At 37.0% G+C, this 24337-nt stretch overlaps 1 protein-coding gene across 1 annotated transcript in view; it reads right to left on the reverse strand.

Moving 5' to 3' along the window:
* Positions 1-563: 563 nt before the first annotated feature.
* The window catches only part of LOC104511330 (dedicator of cytokinesis protein 4-like), a gene marked incomplete at its 3' end in the record, with an annotated part of 69429 nt that continues 45655 nt past the window's right edge, over positions 564-24337 (reverse strand). Inside the window, exons 14-15 of the mRNA XM_010153900.1 lie at positions 16384-16509; positions 564-688 (exon numbers count right to left, since the gene is read on the reverse strand). Of these exons, the coding sequence (XP_010152202.1) occupies positions 564-688; positions 16384-16509 (251 nt within the window). The remainder of the gene's footprint in view (positions 689-16383; positions 16510-24337) is intronic.

Below are 24337 nucleotides of genomic sequence, written 5' to 3' on the forward strand. Positions count from 1 at the left end.
AAGGTGCTTGGTACAGAAAAAAAAATCGAGTCATCTATTAAAATATAAAACAATGTCTGTTTATAAGCTATCACCAGCAGCATGCAATCAAATATGAAGAAAATAAGAACAGTAACTTATTCTATAACAATATACAGTGGTGATTTTTGCATAAAGGATCTCTGATTTACTGAAATCAGACAAAAAAAAAAGTGATCAAAACATGTGCTGTGTAACATGAGAAAATGCACTAAGAAGAACTATTATGAAATAAAAAAAATCTCCAAAAGCTGATCTTGCTTCAACATTTTCCAGCTTCTTAAATGGAATCGTTAGTTATTTGCTTGGCAATTATAGGTATTTATCTGGATTATGTAACTGATCACAGAAATAAAACATACATGCATTTTATAAAGGTTTTATGCAAAGTGGAAATACTTTGAACATCTAAAGACAGCAAAAGATAAACATGACCTTTCCAAAGCAATTTTGTACACTTGAAACAATCCCACAGATGGATTTCCATCTGAAAAAAAAGTGTATCAAAATTAACTACACCAAGGAAAAACATACAACAAAGATACCTTTAAAATTTGACCACTGCTGTCCACGACATGCATTGTCACTTCCACATTTCTCGCCACACTCTTCCCTCCCTTCTCAAATTCTCCTCTTTCTACAGTGATATATAAATCATTCCTCATTTCACCTGTAAAAAAAAAAACAACAAACACAAAGTGTGCATAAGTGAGTTGAACTTGCTCAGCTTTTGCTTTTAGTACTTCCACCTTCCACCAGTAGACTTCCACCTTCTCTTCTAAAGTAAGAATAGTATCACACCCACAATTTATCAGTATTTTCTATTTTTAAGTAATAACAATTGTTTTCATAAACCAAGAAAATCAACAAAGCTTCATGCCCCTAAAAGCCTAAGAGATTAACTGCCGTAATAAACCTAATTCTAGGAGCTTTTACTTATCCATTAGCAATTTCTGGTCTTTCAGGTGGCATTTCCAGCTATACTGAAACTTGTGTCTAGCTTCACCTCGTTTAATTCCTCTTTAAGGTAATATTAATGTATTTGCTTTCACTTGTAATCTTTACATTTCTCTGTTTAATGTCTCCCTGAAGAACTGACCACAACTTTTTTTACACTTAATCTCAAAAGAAAGTGTATTACTTTGAAGAAGCAAAAAACAAGAGGTTGGTGTTCTTTCCATTAGAATGGCTGGCTTCGCAGACTGCTAACATTCAGATCTGGTTTTCTGACTGAGAAGTTCTGAACGTACTTTACTGAAGCTTTCTAGCAAAAGGTTAGCTTAGTTAGCTTATTTTTTGCTTGTTGGAAAGGCTTCTGAGAAATTAAAATCATCAACACATTCAAACTACAAACACAATACAGACACTACTAAAGCATTACACAGTATGTACAAGTTATTAAATACCTCTAGCATGTTTAAATCTAAGTACTTTGCAGGTTCATACATTAACATGCTAAGTCAGACCACAACCAGATCTTCTGGATGAGATGAACTGTAATTCTATTTTAGTTTCAGTTGACACAAACTACAAAGTTTATGGTTGATGAAAGGAAGAAAGATCCTTTGGTATTTGCTGGGGGGGAGAGGCAGGGAGAAGCGGTACTGGTGGTTACTGGAATGGTAGGGAAGCCCCTGTCCTGTTTGAAGATGCTACATCTATTTCTAAAAGGTGTGAACTAATCTAATTCTGGACGAACATCACTAGAACTACTTGGAACCAATTGGACTTCCCTTGAGAAACAACAGAATAATGAAGGATGAACACCAGCATAATTAGGAACATATACTACAATTCCTATTTCTAGATTTGACAGAAAAAGAAATTGAGAATATATGTTTTCACCTAGTGAAATGCAAGTTTGATAAAGCACATTTTCACTGAGCACTGCTAAAAAGAAATCAAGACAGTTTTGTGCATTTATAGGTGTACCCATTAGGAGTCAAACATGAGACAGATACTTGTACTGTGGGTAAAATTAATTTAAAAATATGTAACAGATAAATAATTAATGAATCTTCAATTTCTAGCTTAATTTTAATGTGCAAGCAGAGTTTGACCTGCTTGAACTTTCCAAGATACTCATGTTTTAAGTTTCTTGCATTTACTTTACTGCATGCAACTCTCCAGTGATTTTTAAGTACCAGAAACAATGATCTTACTACAGTCTTCTAATATTTTCATAACATTATTCCATCACTGTATGCAAAATAATAAAATGATTTCTCCAAAGCACAATCTAAACCATTGCCAAATGAAGAAAAAAAAGTAAATGAGGAAACTGCTATATTATCAAGCTCTTGAGAACCATGCCCACTAAAAAAAAAAAAAAAGGGCAGAATTTGCTATTGTATTAGCTTATTTTCAATTATCTTCTGAAACAACTATGGACAGAGTCTACAGAAACAAATATCAGAACCAGATGGTATTACACTCAGGAGTTTTGTGTGAAGTCAAAGATGAAAGAGCCGCATTACTAATAAGTGTGTGCAATCATCCAACCAATCTCTGGTTCCCAGTGGGAATCAGGTTCCAAATAAGCAAAAGGTGGTGGTTATTCAGGTAATGGACAGGAAGATGTGGGGGAAAAAAAACCCAAAAAACAAACAAACAAAAAGAAAACACCAAAAAACCCCCCACAAACCAAACCAAAACCACCACAAACCAACCCCCCCCCCCCAAAAAAAACCCAAACACAAACCAAAACATTTCTGAAGTGTGTTGTGAATGTGAGAAATGTATAAGGGTTCAAGGGAAGAATGGAGAAGCCATAGAAAGAAGATCCACTAAAGAATATGAAACAGACGATCACAAGCAGCTCAGGAAATCCCTTGAGCTGAAAATAAGTGAAGGCTGGGAGAGCATCAGGGGGTGCATACCACATATGCATGCTCACTTCTTACTCCTCCTTAGGGGTCTGTTTACAACACTCAGCTAGATAGGCCCTTCTTACGTGTATTCAAGTCACAAAATTACCCTTAAAACTACCAGATTCTGATTATTTCCACACTGCAGTAATAGATTATTGTAAAAGTTTTAGAAGCTAGTACAGTATGGTTACCAAAGAGCATGCAATATGTCGGATCCTTGCTTAGCATATGCTTATACTAGGATCAGTTCTAGGTAGTGGTGGCAGTTGGTCAGTGTCAAGACAGTGTTGTCATTCAGAACAAATGAAAACACACAGTAATCAAAAAGAGAAGCTTTGCTATACAACCAATTTTCACAAACAAATTGTAGTTGCAGCAATTTCTGTTCAAAGATTAACTGGAATTGTACATGAATTTGCTCTACATTGTCATTATTTTCAGTTATCAGCAAGGATCAGCAGGTTGCACAGAGACGTCATGGATGCCCTGTCATTAGAAGTGCTCAAGGTCAGGATGGATGACAAACTGGTCCTTGAGCAACCTGGTCTAGTGAAAGGTGCCCCTACCTGTGGCAGGGACGTCCCTTCCAACTCACATCAGTCTATGATGCCATGCACAAATAAAGCATTTCTAAAAGAAGTAATCAGAGCTTCACGGAAGTTAAACAGGCTTTCAAAACCAATATCTGCATTTTAAGGTGTGTAAAAAAATTCAAACCCATTGAGTTTCACCTTTTTAACTGCCAGAAGAAATCAAATCACAGGGAATAAAAAGACACAGGATGTACTTTCACAAATCCTGTCATCATCTCTTACAGAATCTTGGCAGACTTAGTAATCAGTGTCATGAGAGGACAGTTCAGATGAATTTTGTCCTGATCTACATCCATTCAGGAAATCTGCTCTGTGTTCAATGTCTCAGTGCAAATGAAGACATGTGGGTCATGTTATTGAAAGAAAACACCAAAATTTCTCCATTATCATGCAAGGCAAATTAAATCCAGGAGGACACTAAGCCTCTCACACTGTATCAGGAATGTTTTATATGAAGATAGATAGAAAGGCAGAAGGAAGATAACTGAAATAAACTGGAAAATCAATCAAAACACAGTAAACTATAGGCTTTGTATCAAGGGTTTGGTCTGCATCAGGAAGATAAAATAGCAGCTTCCTTTTCTCAAAGTATGTGGCATATCTGACATTCTACAGTCTTTACAAAAATACAGGTTTTGGGTTAAATCTGGCCTTGTGTCTGGATTGTATGCATACATATTTCACTTTTTGGTTTAAACAAGATCACTACTTGGAGCGAAAACGTAAGAAAGCCAACTATACTGAACTTGGACAGCTCAGGTGAGTGTACTGAAACACTAAGAATGTAAACCACGCTCCTGACAAATCTCTAGCACAAAAATTCTATTAACATATTCCAAGTAAAAGCTCATAAAAATCAAAAAGTCAATGGGGTAGTAAAAATCCAGCACAAAGCCTTATCAAAAATTAGCTGACAGTAAAAAAGAAAATCTATTTGGAAAGTAAACTTCACTCTGGAAAGGAAAAAGGAAAGAAAATTATAATAAAAACTTAGACAAATATATTTGGATCCAAATTTTAAAGATTATTTCACTCGCATTATATTTCCCTGGAGATACCTTAATCACTTTTATTTCCTCAGAGTAGAATTGCATTGCTTCAATGTTCCTTAACAGAAATTCTGTCTCCAAAAATTGAGATTGCCTGTGTAAAACTAAGACAAGACATTCTTTTACAGCCCCTCTTCCAGTAATAACAATTCCAACTTCCGCTGTAAAGTATTCAAACACCAGCAAATTGCTGAATTTATCTATATTCCTTAACTGATCGTTTTAATTTATGGCAACTGTAATTACACATTTGATTACAAGAAAATACACCATTTTTCTACAGGATCATTGCCTCAACCAGTATACCAGACAGATAATTCTGACAGATTACTATCAGTCTTGTTTTCAATAAGAGGGGCAATTACAGCCCTAAGCAACACTGAAAGGGAAAGTCCTGTTGAATACCAGAGTAGCCTTTGGTGAGTACAAATGGTATCTTCAGCTAAACTATCTGCATGACTCAAATCTCTCCTAGGTGTATGTGCACTGAGATTTTTACAGTCTTATACTTGACCAAATGTGAGGATTTACACAGAAGCAAGAGAGGTACGTTTAGATACTACAGTACATGAAATTTTAATTACATGTTGAAAGCATACCTACATAATGGCAAGTCTTTACACAAAATTTAATAGTAACAGACTTATTGCAGTTTATTTCCATGCTGAGAAATACAAAGACCCCTTCTCTAAGTCTACTGCAGTGAAAACATCCAACGGCTATTTTCAGCATGAAGCTTGGTACAGAAATAAGAAACTGAAAACAATATCAAAAATAATGGTCAATTTTAAGGTGACAGACAAACCTCTGCCTATAATGAAGTTCTATGATATGAAAGATCTAGATCATTTGAAAGTATTTCTGTCAAAAGAGCAGCTCATTTTTGCCTGTTCTTATGGAGCATCCTCGTGCCCCGACTCTTATTATGATGGTTTTCTTTAAGCTTTCTGAAATCACCAGGGCTTCTGGACTGTACAGTGAACATGTGGATATCAGCACCCAGTTAGTAACACCGGTAACCAGTATAGGGTCCAAGCCCATTATGTCAGCTTTGTCTAGGGCTGACATACAGTTTTCAGGATAAGAAACGATTATAGAATGATGAACCATACACACTAGAATCATTAAAAATGTTTCGTGAAGCTAAACCATCTAGGTCTACTTAGAAGTGAGGGATGCTTCTAGACATGTGGGTTATGGGTTGAGTCAATAGAAGCTGTAGAAAATCAAGTATAAGGAACCATGAGTTGCTGTGTTGTCTGAATCATTTCACTGCTTAAAAAGCTGCTTGTCTCAGCACAACTAGTTTCCCAATATCCCAATAAAAAATGAGGTTAAAATGTTACAACAAACTGTAACTAAGGCAGAAGGTTGCTGTATATTGGATGTGAAAGGACAAACAACAAAGCAGAAAAAAAAAAAACAGGTTGGTGTTGGTCCTCATGAGAGTAGGAAGTAATAAGCTGTGTCTTAGAAAAGCAGAACAACTGTGAGGATCAAAGAGTGTACCTACGGAAGCTGTTTGTTCTTACTTCAGACAATAATGTAATGTGTTATAAAAGGGTATCAATATATTCTGTCCTAATTACAGAAATGACACATTAACCCCGACACTTCAGCACTGCTTATTTAGCACTCTATTATTTCACCTATTTGGCTAATCAAAACTAGATTTTGAAATAGTAAAAGCTACAGACTGAAGCACTACGACAAGAGCTTCCACTATGAAATGAGGACTAGTGTTATATTGAAACTGAAGTTCCACAGACTTTAACAAAAAGACGTAAAAAGCTGCAGTAATGTGGACAATTATGTAGCCTTAACCTTCCTGTGTAGCACAATTGTTCAGTGCACATTCTGCAGAAACATTTACTCTGGTAAGTGAATTTAATTGTATGTGAAAGGTGCCAAACTGAAATGTCTGGGTTCCTAAATCAATATGTCTACAGCTCATCACTGGCAGTACCTGCCTCTTCATATGGTCCTGCCAATACCTTTCAGCTTTGACCTGGCAAAAGTATCTTGAAAATACTATTAATACACTGAGAGATGTTTCCAAACCCTTCTTGCCCCAGTTGTAGGTGCTAACCAGGCACATTGAAGCTCACGGTTTCTAACCTAAGAAGAAACAAAAGAAGCTTCATAACTTCAATCCAAATTGCAACAAAGTGTCCAAGGGCTGAATAGCAGCAGAGCAGAGACACCTGAGCAACATCAATTACATGAAAGAGGCAATTACAAGGAGCAGGAGGAAAGGCCAATTAAAGTTGCAAAACAATGACAACACAGAATGCTGGAGGACACACTTAGCTAGTGGAGGTCAGCCGTCCTGAACCTGCCAATGACAAACCACAGATTTTAAATAACCAATAAAGAGAAAAAAGAACCAGAAGTAATTTACATGTTGGATATGACAATGCATGCTCAGGGGTCCTATTATCTCCACCATGCATTGTGGCATGGGGTTCTGCAGGCTCCCTTTCCTTCACAGATAGGAGGGTGCATCATCATTATTCAGGACCAGTGAACAAGCACTGGTCTGCTGCTGCTCACAGGGTGCACCCCCAGCCACAGGACCTATGTGCAAACTAACTGCTCCCAGCTCGCAGAGGCTTGAACGCTTCCACTGCACCTCAGATGACAGGAGCAACACAGGAAATCACTAATAAGGAGAAGATCAGATCAGGACAAGCATCAGGAGAACATTTGTATGAGTGTATGGTTTGTTCTTTTATTTTTCTAGAAAAATTTGTACTTAACCTAAGCATCAAAGTAACAATCCTTCATGACAAAAACTGTTTTTAAACTTACACTGAAGAAGCCGTGAGTTACAATTGCAACACAGATATTTTAACAAGACTTTTCTCATATTCCAAGCACATTTAGAACTGTAGAATTTCTTGTAGTATATTAATATGGAACAAGGTTCTCAAGCTGAAGATAGCTGTCAAAAGATCAAAGGTAGCTGTCTTTGTTAGAAAGAAAAGAGAGTTCAGTTTGCCAGCTACCCTTGAAAAGCTTTCCAGTGAAAGAAATTACAATTTGATTATTTAGTACTGTAACAAACCATAGTGTTTGAACAAGATAGCATCTCTGATAGTTACAGCTTTCAGTGTGCAAATCTAAACAGTCCTAACAGCAGCTGCTAATTTAAAAATAATTACACATAACACACCAGGAGCTTTTGTTAGGAACTGCTTTTTTGAAAGCTTTGCTCAGAATTGTAGGTCCTTTAGCACCATGAATTGAAATAAGAAAAGAAAACATTATTTTGTTTAGAGAAAGTTCTTGTTCATTTACATCTCTCTAAAATACAAGCTAATGAGTTACTTTTTACCCTAAACATGACTTGAACATCTCTTAAAACAATTTCAGTTGTAGGGATTTAAAATCTCTGCCACCAACAAAGTGGTATTACCCAGCATGTAAAACCTGTGGATGCAAAATGCTTTAAAGAAAAAATCCTCAGAATATTTTATAGAATGGGGCAAGAGCTGTGTAGCTCCTGTCAGTGGGAGGATCTCAAAAAAACCCAAACACATACAGGGTGATTTTAACTTGAGGAGAGGGCTAAGGACCCTTAGGACACCTTGCCTCTCACCCTTTGTGTCAATCCAGGCTATGCCTTTTAGCACCTAGGATGTTCTATGATGTTACTATCCATGCTGATACACTGACAATAACAAACATAACTGGATGATAAAAGACAAGGGAAGCAAATCTTCCACTCCCTTTTTAGCCCAGTAAATTTGGAACTGGTGCAGCTAAAATTATGACAAGAACAAGCAGTTTTCAGAAACACAGGTCCAGGTCTTACCTCAGCTGAGGGCTCCAGAGCTGGATGCAGTACTCCAGGTGGGGTCTTACCAGAGCAGAGCAGAGGGGGAGAATCCCCTCCCTCGACCTGCTAGCCACACTTCTCTGGATACAGCCCAGGGTATGGTTGGCTTTCTGGGCTGTGAGTACACACTGTCAGCTCACGTCCAGCTTCTTATCCACCAATACTCCCAAGTCCTTCTCCACAGGGCTGCTCTAAATCCCTTCATCCCGCAAGCCTGTATTGATACTGGGGATTGCCCACACCCAGGTGCAGGACCTTACACTTGGCCTTACTGAACCTCATGAGGGTCACATCGACCCACTTCTTGAGCTTGTCCTGGATGGCATCCCATCCCTCAGGCTTGTGAACCTCACCACTCAGCTTGGTGCCATCTGCAAATCTGCTGAGGTTGCACTCGATCCCACCGTCTATGTCACTGAAGATGATATTAAACAGTACTGGTCCCCATATGGACCCCTAAGGGACACCACTTATCACTGATCTCTCTCCAGACACTGACATTGAGCTTTTCACCACCATCCTCTGGATGCAACCATCCAACCAATTCCTTATCCACCAAATAGTCCACCCATCAAATCCATATGTCTCCAATTTAGAGAGAAAGTCCTTTTGGGAGAACGTGTCAAAGGTCTTAAAGAAGTCCAGACAGAAGACATCCATAGCTCTTCCCTTGCCCACTGATGTAGTCACTCCGTCACAGAAGGTCACTAGGTTGGTCAGGCAGGACTTGCCCTTGGTGAAGCTGTGCTGGCTGTCTTGAATCACCGCCATGTCTTCCATGTGCTTTATTTTAGCTTCTAGGAGGAGCTGTTCCATTATTTTCCCAGGCACAGAGGTAAGACTGACAGGTCAGTAGTTCCCAGGGTCCTCCTTTCTACCCTTTTTAAAAATGGGTGCAATGATTCCCTTTTCCCAGTCACCAGGGACTTCACCTGACTGCCACGACTTTTCAAATATCATGGAGAGTGGCTTGGCAACTACATCAGCCAATTCCCTCAAGAGTCTGGGATGCATCTTGCAGGTCCTATAGACTTATGTATGTTCAGGTTCCTCAGGTGGTCTTGAACCTGATCTTCTCTTAGAGTGGGAGGGATTTTGTTCCCCTTGTCCCTGTCTTGAGGTCCATCCACTCGAGAGGTGTGTGAAGAGCGACTGCCAGTGAAGAATGAGGTAAAAATGTTGAGTGCATCAGGGTTCTCATCTGGTGTTACCAGTTTGCCAGTCGTGTTCATCAGGGGAGGTACGCTTTCTTTGACCTTTCTTTTCTGGACGATATACCTATGGAAGCCCTTCTTATTATTCTATGCATCCCCTGTAATATTCAGCTCCAGCAGCACCTTGGCCTTCCACATCCCATCCCTACACAACCGGGCAGCATTCCTGTAGTCTTTCCAGGATACCTGTCCCTGTTTCCACTGCCTGTGCATTTCCTTCTTGTCCTTCAGTCCGACCAGCAGATCTCAATTCATCCATGCTGGTCTCTTGCCTTCCCCTCCTGATTTCTTACCTGTGATCCAGAGCTTTATTTAATGAAAAAAATCAATTAAAAGAATTTGAGTTAAGTAATCTGGCATTATTGTGAAAACTGTAGTACAATAGGATGTTATCTAAGAGAAGGGCATCCTTAAGGAGATCAGCTCAGGAAGATATAGGCACACTGCATTTCACAAAGAATTTCATCACTGTAGGAAGTAAAATCCCATTACTGGAACAATTCTTTTTTGTTTTGCATTGTAGAATATACCAAAAGAGTGGCTGGAGCTTATCAGTGAATATATTCAACACTTATGAAATGGGGCAAATCTCATTGACATGCTTGAAGCTACCAGTGAATGTCTGTCAGATTTACAGGCTATGATGACCACCAGTCAGCTCCCTGTTCAGTGCTTTCTGAAGCACTGGAGTTCTTTCAGTGCTTCAGTTCTTGGAGTGCTTTCTGAAGCACTGAGCACTTTCTGAATACCTGGAGTTCTCCATTATTGTGGCAAAGAACAACTTTGCTCCCATTTAACAATACCTGGAGTTCTCCGTTATTGTGGCAAAGAACAACTTTGCTATTTGCCAGAACCTTTTGCATAGTCTCACAATAATTACTATTTATGAGTAATATTCACATCTGATTGAAGAATGAGAAAATGTACTTGGTGCTTAAGAATATACATACAAAGAAAAATTCTGAGATTTGGACCCTCTGAGTGATACTTGACAAAAACTTACTTGTGGCATGGTGTGTCTCTGCATTTAAGCATATGACAGGGGATGGACAGAAAGAAATATGACCATTTCTATTTTTAAAATACTGCTAGCTAGTTTTTATATTATCACTGATGTTTATATTAGGCAAACATTAAACCAACTCTGCATGTTTTAAAATTTTGGGAGCACTGGTGACTTCAGTAACACTAATGCCTTTTTACTATTGGATTGAGTAAATTTTGGCATTTAAATCAAAGGCAAAGACGAATAGATTCCTTTTATCAGTTACCCTACTGTCCTTTTTCAACAGAACACTATCTACATTTTCAGCTTTATTACAGAAACTCTCAACAAGCCCAAAGAAACACTCATCAGAAAACAGCTGATTAAGCAAATGAATTGCTCATTATGAGGGAGTCTCAAACTGTACTACTTTCAGAATTCAAATGGATTGTAGATCTACCATGTAAGATCCAATTGCTCTGTGACTTTTTTTTTCCTCTTCCTTTTAAGAAAGGAACCTGTCTTACTGGAGAAAGGTTTCCAAGCAATAACTATCCTTGCATACATTTCCCATACATCACAACTACTTATTCTATGTTCCAGAGAAAGCCAACTTACTTTTTCCCCTGCTCTCCGCTTCTAGAGTTTTTAAATCAAGGGAAGTCCAATTAAATTCTAACTTTTGTTCCCTTTCCATAGTTCTCTTCTATTTTTCCTTCAGTTCCTAATGAACCAAGAAAATAAGACAGAGGAGATGGGAAGGAGAAGGAAAAAAATTCCTTGCACTTGTCTAACCAAGTGTGTAGCCATATATTAGTATCTTTGTGTTCTCCAGTGACTTGCAGAAATGATAATTCCTTTGGTATCAAAGCTTTAAAAAAGTATTAAAATAGGATTTGGAAAGCAGAGGATATTCCCCATAGAGTAATACAGTTCCATGAAAGGTCAAAATACAGGGTGTCTTTACTCCACAATATTGCTTAAATATATTTTGTGTAACTAATATACCCAGGCAATATTACTTTTAGTAATTAAAAATACGTATTTCTGGATTCATGAAAATCAGAACAGCAAACAGTGGCAGGTGTTAAATTTAGGCTGTTTGTACTCAATAAGGATAAAGAAGATTGGAAAAATTCATAACACTGCTCATTGGAGAAAAAATGCTTAAGTATGTCAGACATATATTTCTTTCCCGAGAAGCAACAGCTCTTTACTAAATCCAAGCTCCCTGACAGATAAAGACACTTGCAATGATGAACAGATTCCATAGCTTTCTTTACATTTTGCTCTCCAGACTCCTATTTGAAGAGTCAAAATCATGACTGAAAAATGTGCGTTATCACAAGGATAGCATTGTGTGAGATCATTTGTATAGAAAGACAAATATGCTAGTTCTAGTTATATTTTAAAAGCTTCTGAAAATAGAACGTAAGAAAGATTGGAGAGCAGGTACTTGCACATGAAAAGAATAAAAGGCCTTTTAATAATCCAGATGAGGGAATAATTATATTTAGTAGCTTTCAAACACAGGATTCTGATGAGATTTAACTGGGTAGCTAAAGGACATCTAACAAAGTCAGAAGTTGACAAATGCAAAGCAATGCGGCTGTGATAGTAAAAAACCTAACTTATTTTTCCTAAATTAAGAAAATGAAGGCTTAATGTAGGAAATTTAAAAGCACTGCAACATCCTGGGCAGCTCATTCTATCTGCTGAATGAGCAGAAATGGTAAAACAAAAAAGAGAATATTGAGAAATAAAATGCAGCTTTTATTATTTGACAAATAAGTCTGAAAATACATGAATTCCATTACAGAAATTAATATTGCAGCTTCATATAGAGCCTTTAGCTATGTTATTTGCAAAATTATATCACAGGACTAGAAAGACGACCAAAAGATTTAGAGTGAAGGATTACGTGCCAAGAACGAAGCAGTCAGGACTGACTAGCTGAACTATAGATATCATCATTATAGACCCTGTAAGCTTATGTACAAAGTAAACAATGGTCAATGCAGTACCCCTGTACTGACTTGTCAAGTCTTTAACCTATTCTAACATCATAAGAGTTCAATGATTTGGATGGACAAGAAGAAATACAAACTCTGATCTTAACTCAGGGCAAGTGGTGGTCAGATTTCAGCAATGGTAATGCCACCAGTTTGGACTATAAATTGAAAAAGGGTGTCTATAGCTAAATGATATCCAGCAATGAAAGCCTGTTGAGATGTCAGGTAACAGGCCAATTGTTTATACACTGCAGTACATTTTATGGACTAAGACATTTGGAGGTGAACTGCTGTCATCTGTAAGTTACAGAGCCTTTCAAAATCCTATCTATAGCTGTTTCAAAGTGTATTTGATATTACAGACAAAGCTGCATAGACTAAGTTTGTAGGTAAAGTTCCAGGAAGTAAGGCTTGGATGTAACTGAACTGCTTTGTGAAAGAAGGATTCTACAGAAAGACAAGAGATTACTAATGTGCAATTTTCTCACACTGAATGGATTTTGTCTTTGAACTACCAGGAAGTCAACTACTACCAGTAATAGATCTAGCACTATGAAGAACAGTATAGTTTGCTTAAATTAAAGCAGATGCATTGCTCATCTGATAAGCACAAGAAAAGAAGATGTGCAGCTATATCGATGCTTACCACATGGTAGAGTCTGTTTACAACTGGCAGCCGTAGCAGGGAGCTATGGCTCCAACATACGTACGTCCTCACTTAGACAACCAGCTGTGCTAGGGTTTATTCCAATTCTAAAAAACCCAGACAACATATACTAATAATCAGACTTCTTTATGGAATTAGATATCTTCCACAAAGTTATTCAAAAGAATATGTACATGCATATGTGCTAGAACACAGGAGCATATGCAGCACTTAAGTTATGCACTGATACAGATGCTGTACTTCACATTTGGAAACAGATTCCATAAGAGTGCACTACATAAGACAGAAAAAAGCTGGTAAAATCACGTATAGAAAAATTAAAAAAAGGCTTTCACATGCCATCACCTATTATGTACAATAAACTATCTTGAAGTACTCACCAAGAAGTATAGCATGTTAGTAACTATGAAATACTAAATGTTATATACTAAGTAATGATGTGGTTGTCTGTTCTTTCAGGGAAGGGTGAACACAGAAATACAGGGTGTAAGCACAGCTGTCCTTCAATGCCCTACAAAGCTTTCTGAGAATACTGGCTTATACATCTGCAGACTGCCACAGTAGGATGTAGAGAGAAGTTTACTAGTGGTTGCATAGTCTGCCCTTAAATCCCAGTTAGACCTTGGAAATGCATGTTGATTAGACTCACAAGATGATACTTTAACTGCCTGTCCTTCTGTCAGCTAGAACAAAGTGAGTTACTTATTTCACAGTCTTTTTGAATCACATACGCTTTTTTCTAGTCATCTACTTCATTTCCTGAAACACTTGGAGCTCTTCATTAAAAAATTCCATGGGTCCTGGCAAGAGCATTCTGTGGCTTCACCCTGTCAGGCTCCAGTAACATAAAAAGCATTGCTCTATAAAAACATGCATTATTATTGTCAACAAAATTCTGGTTTGCCATGTACGCTGATCCCTTTTACTTTTAATGGCAAAACCTCCAAAGAGAAAAGGATTGATATGATAAAAAAATGAAGGTCAGAGAGAGTTTAAATACACCAGAATAGGACAGAGACTTAAAATATGGCATTTATAACAGAGATACTGTAGTTTAGCAGCATGAAGTACTTCTTATTGAATAATTCAAGAGTGTCTGATTCAGAACCCTAACCTAAGTGCTAATTAGCCACAGCAACATACTTACTTTCAACAAAAATATAAAATAAGATCTAATTAATGACCATTTCCAGTGGCAAAAGATGAAGTTCTCTAATTTATCTCTGAAAAAAAAAAGATACTAGAAGAGGAAAAAAAAAAATGAAAGGGGAGCTTTAAAAGAAAAAAGCATTTCAAAGCCTATGTTCCTCTGGGCATTTCAGTGCCTAGGGCATGCTGCTGCAGTTAGCCCTTAGAACTCGTCATTGCAAGAGTGAGATGATTATTTCTCTTCAGAAAAAAATCTTTTCTATTACAATAAACATAGAATAAAATCTGTACATCTTCTAATCTGAGATATGCGTACATATGGTTTGAGAAAGTAGCATATCCCAAACCCATATATAATTTTTAAAATAAAAAACTGAAACAAACTGAACCTGTGCAATTCTTTGAAACTGAGTTGAGACTCCTCCCAGCAGTAGATGACACAGTACTCTGCTATACCCTGCTTTTTGCAGTTTAGTACATCACATTATTTCACAACTGGAAAGTGAGGGGATATGAAAGCTATCTATAGAACTCAGAAAATCTGGTAACACAGAGCAGAAAGTCACTAAGTCACAGATAAATAGACTACAGTGTGCTCAGTAAAACTGCTTCCACTGTTGTCAGCCATATTATCTACAATACTCATTTGATTCAAATTACAAATCCAACAGTAATACAACAAATAAACCCTAGTTAATAAGCCGTAAGACTTCAGTTGAATGCTTCCATTAAACATACACATATAATCTACCTTTAAATTAAACAGAACCTGACTCATGCATTTTATTGCTCTAAATACTGCAGGGAAACCAGCAGAGTATTTTCATAATAATGCTAAAACTGCATTATTAACTTGTGTTCTGTGCATGTTTTAAGTGATTAGCAGTACTGATCAAGGATGCAGAAGGACAGATGTTTAATTGGCAGTAAGAACACAAGAGTGAATTCTCAGTTGTCAAGTTTCAGGCAGAAGTTCAAGAGAAATATATGCCCACAGCCAAAGCTGAGTCTCATTACTGACTTTTAAATGCCTATTTAAGATCTCCTTGATTAGCGAAGTATTGAAGCTTATTTATTCTTGCCTCAGAACCTTAGTTTACTTCTTAGGTAGCCAGAAATGCAATGACAGATCTTTATAAGAAGAAGATAGTCTCCATTAAAAATTTGCAAATCATGAGTATGATTTACATGTGAGAGACTCAAGGCATTGTGTGTGGACTCAGCTGAAACTAAGATGTGAGCTCCTCCCTGCAACATTTCTCAGCAACAAGACAACATCATAATCATGCCAAACTAGTCTGTTTTGCCCTTAAAGACACATTTGCCTTATAATTTCCAGCAACCCATTTAACTGTTGAAAAATTTCATTTCAGGAACAGAACTATAGATATTACTGTGATCTTGCTGCATTTGCTTTTTCACTTTCATATTGACACGTTCTTTCTACCTTCCCTAGCATGTGTTAAAGCTTTTGCATATTCTGTCATACAATGTAATCAAAATAAAGACCCTACAACCTTATTATTACCCGTTTCCAGTATCTCCATTTCAGTATTTGAAAGACAAACCTGGTGAAACCAGAAGCTGTACAGTGTCAGTGAAATTCTGTGAATCCTTATTTAGAAAGCTACTCCCTCCCAAGAACATGATGTTATGCGGGTTATCTCTTCCTCTGCATAGAGCTCAGCAGTCTTGGGTTCAGTTATCTTCGCTTCTACAAAGTGGGGTTCCATCTCTCAAAAAAAGGCTGCTCTGGCTGTAGGCCCTTTTGACACTGACACAGTAACTCTACAATGTATAATGCAATGGGGCCACCAGGACACAGTTTTCTTCTAACTACCTGAAAAAAAACTAACATAAAAGTCTCTGGAAAAGCTTAAGAAGTTTTAGAATAAAGTATTTAGTTGGAAAGCAGACGAAAACTAAGCAATTTCTTATTAGTTTTTCTTCTTCTGTTTAATGAGGTTTTTTTATTTTTAACTTACCAGGCATGATAATATTGGAAAACCCCAGTTTCCTTGTGATGGATACTCCATGAGTAAACATCGATGTATACTCTCTCCTTATTTGTTCTATGTCTCCATGAAGCAACTGAAGAGAAACTGCCAGACCTGAAAATGAAAAACAAGGAAAAATAAGACATTCAAACAAAACATGGTCATGACTACTTCTTAAAAATTATTTATACTTGTGAGTATGTATGCATTCCTGAGAACTCAATAATACCAAGCCAGCCCACCTCAATTTTTTAAGGTTTTTTGGAAGGGTACCAACATCTAGAAATCAATAAAACCTTAAAAAAAACTACCCATTAAGACGCATTAACAAATTCTTACTAATGTGTAACTGAACTGCGATGACACATCAGATGAAAAGTATCTCAATCGGGATGGACTGAAGCCCTAACTAGAAAAAGAGTTAGAAAAATGTTTATTTAGAGAAATGTCGATCAGTAATATTTGATATAATTTTAATTTTCCTTGTCCTTCAACACAATGCTGCCTTTGCAGGTATGCAAGAAAAGGTGCAAACACAATGGTCCCCATCTATGGGAGAAATGTGCAAGTCTCATTACAATGCATCATTTAACCTGATACAAAGTTATAAAATTTAATCCAAAATCTGAAGAAACAAACTCTAATAAATCAATATAGCATAATCAGTATTTTTTACTCAGACACAGTAATTTCATAATGGCTAAAATTACAACTTTTTTCAATAATAATCAGATTTAATCAGTTGTGCTCTTTCCTGTATTTGCTAGAAGATACACAAAAATCCAAAGGTGGCCTTATAATCTTTTTCCACTATTTATTCCTCTAGAACCAAAGAAGAGTAACTTCATCTACTATATCTGCAGTATACAAATGAATTGCAAAGAGTATACTTTGTTACTGGGAGTTGGACTAGATGATCTTTAAAGGTCCCTTCCAACCCAAACCACTCTCTGATTACAGCTGAGATTAACAAAAACAACGGCCGTGCCTTTTGGTTATTTCTAATATAGTCGCTGAGGGAAGTGTCAGGATGATACAGCTTGTAAAGATTAGTCTTCCCTGACCTTCAACATTACTGCAACATACCACGTGTCAACATACAGATCAAGAAGATAAGAGCTTCATAAACACTGAAGAACAGGAGATAAACAAGACAACTCAGAAGACTCATGATTAACTTTAGATTAAGGTTAAGTAAGTAACATGTACACACAAGCTGAACAACAAGGTCATCAGTCATTTGGGCTTTGAAAGAAATTTCCCCTACAACTATGTTACTATTTATCTGAATAAATTTACTTGAAGTTTGTTGGTTCTTAAATCAGAGCTTGAAAAATCTGTCTTAAGCTCTGCCAGTCCAGGCTACTGCACTAAAGAGATCAGAGATCTAATTAGTTGACAACTTTTATCTTCTTCCTCTTACCTACACTTAAATTTTATTACTTTGGCAACTCCAGGGAACATGACACTCTGACCACACTTCCATTCTCTTATGAAAAACAGTTCACATACAAATCTCCAACTGAATACATAAATATTACTAGGAAAAACATTCAGTGAAGTCTGTTCTATTTTCAGTACTGTATTTAAGGTTATGGGCATTAACTATTCGGTAATGGGAATTTGTTTATTCACAACATTTAGGAAGTAGCAACAATTACTATTGGTGCAGATGAGAAACCAAACCACACTGTGGCCGGCTATTGGCACAGGAGATTGGTAAGAAGTCATATAAGCAAAATTCAGACGATGTTAGAGCAGGTGAAAAGGTTTTCATTGCTGAATGGGAAGAGGTGGGCTGGGTATAGCTCACTTACAAATACAGATATTTATCCCACCTCCAATCTTGTTTCTTTTAATATTTTAGGAAATTGTTATACATACACAGGTATATTTATATGCTCCTGTTGCACTGTTTCCTTGGACAACTAAGGAACAATTTGCCATTGCTCCACATCACATCAACCACAACAGTGTTCATCAGATATTGTACACTGCCTGGTGCTGAGTAAAGGTATTGTATTTACTAAACAAAAAGATGAAGACCTCAAATCCAATTAGTACTACAGTTTTCTTTGTGTACAAATTTCACAGATTTCCTTAAAGAATTTTATTTTGCTCAAAAATTAGATAAGTGTCAAAAAACTTCATCAATGGCAAAATAGTTTTAACTTGAGAAATAAGCTGCCTGTCAAGGACTTGAAGTGCTTGCTCATGCAAGGCAAGAACGTTATTAGAGCTCTGTATTTCACAGCATTCATCGTTAGAAAATGAATAGTCATTTTTTTATAACCAAAAGCCTCAAGAAAATCTCTCACTTAAAACATGGTTTAGTCATTTTACCCACAGCTTAAGTACATCTTTGGAATACAAATGGTATGCATCACCCAACTCTTCAGAATAATGAAGAACACTGGATTAAAGATAGCAGTTACTTTAAAATGTTATACAGTGTAAGCAGTCCAGTAAAATAGGCAAGAGTGAAACGAAACCAGACTGGAAACGGAACAAAGGTGCACAGGGATGGAAGCCAAGGTTTCAAGTTAACAGCCTTGCCACTGAGGCTCCAGCTGCCAAATGAAAAGGGAATTGACAAGAAAGGAAAGAGAAAATCTGATGAGTTTGGTAAAAATGCTGAAGTTCGGAGCATAAGGACTTTGTACAACCAATGAAAAGAAGGCAGTCCCCAGATAGTGTCCCAATTGCTCTCTCAAAGTTCCACTCATTTTGCAAGGAAACGAGACCCTGTCCCTGCATTAAAAACCTAAAATCAGAAGATGCATACTGTTACTGAGGTGTGATACTGAAGTTACAGTATAGGTTGCTTGAATTCCCACCAATTTGTGACATTGGGGATCTTGCGTTGGGCAAAAGGAACACACCGTATGTGAAAAAACAGGGACTTATTTTTAGTACTCATGAAAGTTGTAACGGTCTACTCAGAGTTATTATTAGTCCAATTACAATGATATTAGCACAGATAAAACAAAATACTGTTAAAATGACTTACGCACACACACATTCCAGTATGTACCCCCTGCTCACCTTTCCACTGCCCCTCTGGGGTCTTAAGGTTGCAACCTGGGAAGGTGGTGGATGGTGACCTGAGTTCTTAGCATCCCAAGTCCCTTGCCAGGAGAAGGATGTTGCTGTTGCTGATTCTTCCTCCTCTCTCTAGGTGCTTCCTAGAGTAATTTTTATGTTTGCTTATGTGTATTACACCTTGTTCTTTTTTCATTGGTCTGCAAGCTCATATTACATCTTAATTCATCATATTTTATGTGTTTTATATACACCACATACCTGTTCTTTGTTCTCTTTGTACCCACTAAAGCTGGTTTTATTCTACTCTCAAGGTCACTATTTGATGACCAGTAATTGGCCACTGATGAGCTGTTCATAGGTCTGGGGTCTCTCTAGTATCATCCCATGCCAGTACTTTCAAGGCCATAGCGATGGTCATATGTCTTTACTCTTCCATATTGCATTTTAGTCTAGTGTTATACACAGCTAACTCTACGCGGAGTAACAACGTGTTATAACTATCTATTAAATACAAAGCATACATACCAAGAGTAACAACGTGTTATAACTATTAAATACAAAGCATACATACCAAAGTGGGTTACAGCTCAAAATTGTACAAAGCTAAGCAACAGTTAAAGTAGACGTAATTTATTATTTTGTCATTAGATGAATGCTTTGAGGAGTCAGAACAAATTTCCAGGCAGGCTAAGGCAAGTACAGCCAGCCAAAACCAGATAAGTAATGAGGCCTGTGTTGTCAGCTAAAGAAAAAGCCTGTGGACAGTTACAAGCCACAGCAATCCCATATTTATGTGTCTATAAAAATACAACATACTTGCCAGAGAAACTAGACACTCATCATGACTGAGGAACCATGCATCTGATATAAAAGTCACAGGGAAGAGGTAATTTAAAAACATGGAATAATTCCCATTTTACAAGGGACTAAGCGTTGTATCCGTATTATAAATCAACTTATGTGACTATCAATTAGAATTAACTAACGTAATATAAAATATACGGACCCGGCATAGAACAATTCAGATTTTCAGAAGGTTGTACATTCAATTGAAGTGAAGGACTGCCTCAGACACACCTCAAGACAAAGTGGAATGAAGAGGAACCAACTAGTTGTAAGACACCGTCTTCCTCACCAAAATGTAACCAGAATTTAGCATACCATAATGACCAGAAAGCCACTGAACTCAATTTACAAGTGATTAAAGCTAACCCTAAGGAGACGAAAGGAAGGGCTGGAGAGGAATTGTTACTGCCCTAGAAAGGAAGGTTTAATCACCAGACAGTAATGAGACAGGGTCAAGGTGGAACAGGCTTCCACAGAATTTGGTCAGCGGCCAGCCTGGCAGAGATAGAGAAGACACTCAAGGAAAAGGAATGCAATCAAAGGAATGCAGAGATATTATTTTTGTATATGGAGATATAAAGTTAATTCATTAACATTTCTCCTATGGAAACATGAATAACTTTTCTGTAGTATAACACAGGTAATTATGCTTTAGTTCTTATTTATTCCACACTGACAATGTATGCCAACATCAGTTCTTTCTCATCTCATTTCATGCACTAGACAATAAAATTATCAGCTTTAGAAAAAAATTAGAGCATCCCTGCTGGAACAGCTGCGCATGGAGAGAGCAAAATAGAAAACTGCAACACGCTACCATATATCTGACTCTGGTTGATATGATTATTACACCATCTATGAGGCCTACAATCTATCCAAAACTTCATAACTATAAATTTTTCACTTCTAAAACATCAGGAGCTAAAATGTAACAATGAAAATGATTATCCAGTCTCTGAAGGACTGGCACATTTTCTGTAATTAGGTACATAGTGTAGTTTTGTCCCCTCAGAAAAAAATTCAATTACCTCCCTAGTGGTAATTAAAACCTCTTGTGTTAGCTATTATTCTTTATTTACTCCACTTTTGAAAAAAATTACTACAAAACTGTGTGGTATGCAAACAGATCTGCTTTTCTTTCTTTTGCAAGCACGTGAAATTTTTCACAATTAACCTGTACCATAGTTCACCACAGATTACTATAATCATTCAGATGAAAGAGAATATGGAAAATTGACAAGTTGCTGAATAAGCATTCCAGATATTTGTTAGATCTGTTATTTTACCTTAAAACAGCTTTTATACTGCATTACTGATTTCTGCATTTTGTTATGACAAAAGGCAACTGTTCATTATGCTTACAGACCACTTATTTGCATTTGAGCTTCCAGGGGGAAGGGAAAGCATTTACATTCAGCTTCTATCTACTGGCAGCAGAGAATCCTAGATCATATTAAGAAGAAAACGTCTAGCAGCTGCTCAGGGAGCTGATAGAAAAAAAAACAAACTTGGACAATGCTATTCAGCACTGTTTGTATTTTAAGAAAGGTAATAAAATAAGGCATCTGTCCAAATAAAGCTGCTGAAGGATGCTAAAAGGATTCTGAACGCATACAGGTTCTCTCATTTCAGGTAGTGTTTGGAGCAACCAAATTACCACTGCAAAGATAAAACCAGATTGCCATGCTGGTTTTGGCAAACAAATTATTTATTGATTTTATCAGATCCGGGAAAAAATAATTGTATAAATCTTGTGCAATTTGGCCACAGCAAAATCGGTGTAGTCAATCCCACAAATTAATCTGGGAAGAGAGAGGCGAAAAAGAGAAGGTAGATTCAATCCTCACCAGCCTTGTTAAAGATTTCATTTTGATTACTTTCAATTTTCAAAGGAAGCTCCAAACTTTTTCTCTTTTCCTCATCTTTAAATTCTGGGGTTTAGATCAAAAAAGAATGCAAGAAAAACAGCTTTTGCAAAATTTTGACGACTTTCTTGGAGCTCATGAATTAAATGAGTTCTTGTACCTAAGGCTTTTGTCAGAAATACCATCAAGGGTGGCAAGTTGTTTTGGTTTTAGGGTGTTTTTTTGTGGTTTTTTGTTGTTGTTGTTGTTCTTGACATGGAACAAAACACTTAAATGCAAATGGCATTATATTATCACAAGAAAACTGGCTTGGAATTTCTTTACAGGGGAGGTGGTAGAGCCTCAAGTATTTCCTACCAGAATCACCACAGAATAAAGGTTAAAGGACCAGAAGGTTAACTGACTATTAGAAGCATCTAGTCTAACCTCCTTATACAGATATTAAAGATCTCAGCAATAATTTCTCCAGTTCTTACCTTAGTATGCCCACTGATGCCCTTTTCTATTGACAACACACACAGCATGTGAATGCCCATTTCCACAACACATTCTTATATTACAAAGGCGAATCATCTTGCTCAAAAAGTTTTAATATTCTATTTTTTACATACTGTTGTGTCAACTAGAATATTAGGCAGTGCACAAAATACACAATTTTATAATTATAAGTGTTTTATGTTGCTTCTAGTGCAAATAACAGACAAAAGGTTCCAGAGAAACATCTGTTATTTTCTCCTCCAAGACATGCAGCACTCTGCCATGCAAACAGCCTTCACACCATCACAAATGTAGCTACGTGCATTCCAATTATGTGTCTTATTTCAAATAAAGAAACAGCCAACATTTAACTGGGACCTAGAGGAAGTGTTAAAAAAAATCTTCACCACCACAAAAGCCCAGGTAACCTTTAGAATGAATTTGTAAATATAAACCTTGAAGAAGGTTCTAGAGTTTATCACTTGAAGTTGTCTTAAGACTTCTTAAGCTTTCATTAGATAAAGGGAGTCGAAAATATTTAATAGTACCAAGTAGAATGAATTTTTGGAAGGCTTACAAAAACCTCACTGCTAAGACATAACCCAGCTCCAAGATGGAAACATGAGCCAGCTGTTCTCGATACATACCCTTAGCTAGGAATTTCAGAGTTTAAATGGGGTGCCATTTCAATCACATGCATAATGACAGAGCTGAGATGAACAGTAAGTCATTAGCTTCTACAGGTTGTAAGAGGTCTCTGACAGTATCGCAACAGCACATTTTTCATTCTTCTCTAAAAACAAGTCTTTTAGCAACACCCAAGAATACAGTATGAATTTAACTTTACTAGATCCCTCACAGTCTACAAGTCAGGCTATATGAAGGACACTTACACCAAAAATCTACCTTGAGCCCTTAAGGTAAAGCCAGAACTTTCACAGACAACACAAGCTTGTACTGCTGTAAAAGTGTACAAAATTACGTCTGATCTAGAAGTATTCCACCTTTGAGGATTAATATCTTTTCTGAAAACTACCACAATTAGTATTACATGCTAGATTAGGCTACAAATTTTGAAGATTTGTTACTCCTGTATTTAGGGGAAGGTTTTTGCATTAGATTACTGAACAATACCATCCACCCTATGAAAAGTACCTGAAAAAGCGAAGTTCTACAAATCCGTGTCTAAAAAAACTGCTCTAAAACTGGCTTTTTTTATATATTAAAGTTGTAATTGAGGGCCAAATGATCTTGAACAAAAACTTATATGCAAACTTCTCTACATATTTAATCTTTCAGCTTTAGCATTTGTTGAGAACAAAAAGGAATGCTTAAATTCATTGTGTACTCAGTGAAGTACATATAAGCACTATTCTTAATTTAAATGTATTTCAAATAGTAGCCTTCAGTGACAACTAATTCTTCAACACATCAAAATGCAATACACATAATCTCCTTGTCACAAAATGTAACAAAGATTAAAACTGACAGACTAATAAATTGCCGCAGAACTAGAGTAATTAAACAAATGCACTTGCTCTTTAAATGTGAGTGATATGTAGATAGAAAATACATTTCAGAGCACCACTGACACATCTGTGAACCCTGCTGAGAACAGACAAACACCAGAAATGATCTCTTCTTAGCTGAGCACAGATGCAGGGGGTAGTTTGATGTGATGAAACATGTGCCCAGGAGTGATCTAAAAG

Source organism: Eurypyga helias, unplaced genomic scaffold (assembly GCF_000690775.1).
Source record: "Eurypyga helias isolate BGI_N326 unplaced genomic scaffold, ASM69077v1 scaffold8036, whole genome shotgun sequence".
Classification (NCBI taxonomy): domain Eukaryota; kingdom Metazoa; phylum Chordata; class Aves; order Eurypygiformes; family Eurypygidae; genus Eurypyga; species Eurypyga helias.